The sequence below is a fragment of the Cystoisospora suis genome (genome assembly GCF_002600585.1).
Source record: "Cystoisospora suis strain Wien I chromosome Unknown contig_904, whole genome shotgun sequence".
Classification (NCBI taxonomy): Eukaryota; Apicomplexa; class Conoidasida; order Eucoccidiorida; family Sarcocystidae; genus Cystoisospora; species Cystoisospora suis.
The window spans coordinates 4,349-5,586 of record NW_027153705.1 but is presented as its reverse complement, the minus strand read 5'-3'; the positions used below and the strand labels follow the sequence as shown (position 1 = coordinate 5,586).

Sequence of the window (1,238 nt, the reverse complement as noted above, 5' to 3'; positions counted from 1 at the left end):
TTGAAGATCATGCTCGTGTATCCACGATGTCGTCCCATCTAATTCTTGAACGAGGAATTCTCTGTACCGTCGACCGCCTCGTTCACGTTCCCTGTGGTCTAGGATGCCTTCGATAAGGTACTCGTTCTCCCTGTAGGGTTGTTGTATTCTTCGTTGGCGCTGTAGGTAATCTGGGGCTGCCACTGCTGGTTTGAACAGGGACACGTGAAAAACGGGGTGAATCAGCCACGAAGGAGGAAGTTCCAGTCTGGCTGCATTCGGACCCACCATTTGCTGTATTCTGAACGGCCCCACAAACCTGGGCCGGAGAGCCTTCGCGTACTGATCCAGTGGGAGGTTCGCGGCCTTCAACCACACTCGTTGCCCTGGCTGGAAGTCTACCGGTCTTCTGTGCTTGTCCGCATATCTCTTTTGATACTCTTGTGCTCTCTCTAGTTCCCGCTTCGCTTGTTGTAGTTTGATGTTTGCCTGTAAGGGGAGTATTCCCAAGGCGGAGGCCGTGGGAATGTTGAGCTGTTGACACAACGGCTTGGCGGGCAAAAACCCGTACAACAATTCAAACGGAGCCCGACGGACACTGGAGTGGTGCATAGAGTTATATGCAAATTCTAACAAAGGAAGAACCTCGTCCCATCTGTGTTCATTTCCCAACAAGGTGCAACGCAGCATCTGCTCTATCGTTTGATTAGTTCGCTCAGATTGGCCGTCAGTCTGCGGGTGATACGCGGTAGACATACACCGCTGAATGTTAAGTTGCTTACACAAATTGACCCATATAGCGCTCGTGAAACGCGGGTCTCTGTCGCTGACTATGGAACGCGGCACCCCATGCAAACGTACTACTTCTTTAATTAATATGCATGCTAGATCCTCTGCCGTGGCTGATTGTTTCGATGGTACAAAATGCGCCATCTTCGTCAGCCTGCAAATCACGGTCACAATGGCATCATGTTGTGTTGCTGTCTGTGGTAGGCCCACGATCAGGTCTAGAGCGATGTCTTCCCACGGGGCACATGGAACTGGAAGAGGCTGCAGCAGCCCCCCTGCACGCAAGTACACGTTCTTTCCCCTAGCACACGCGACGCACGCTTGCACGAACACTGCCACGTCCTCGTCCATCTTGGGCCACCAAAACAACCCACGTATAGCTAGACGCGTTTTATCAATCCCTGGGTGACCCGCCAGAACGTGATCATGGAACTGTTCTAGGAGAATGCGTCTAAACTCTCCCCGCGGTA

The 1,238-nt window shown here is 52.3% G+C and overlaps 1 protein-coding gene across 1 annotated transcript in view; it reads right to left on the bottom strand.

Annotated features, from left to right (window-relative positions):
* Positions 1–82: 82 nt before the first annotated feature.
* The window catches only part of CSUI_002166 (retrotransposon ty3-gypsy subclass), a gene marked incomplete at both ends in the record, with an annotated part of 2,465 nt that continues 1,309 nt past the window's right edge, over positions 83–1,238 (bottom strand). The window contains 2 exons of the mRNA XM_068062368.1: positions 83–468; positions 762–1,238. The exon at positions 762–1,238 is cut by the window's right edge and continues 1,309 nt beyond it. Of these exons, the coding sequence (XP_067925656.1) occupies positions 83–468; positions 762–1,238 (863 nt within the window). The remainder of the gene's footprint in view (positions 469–761) is intronic.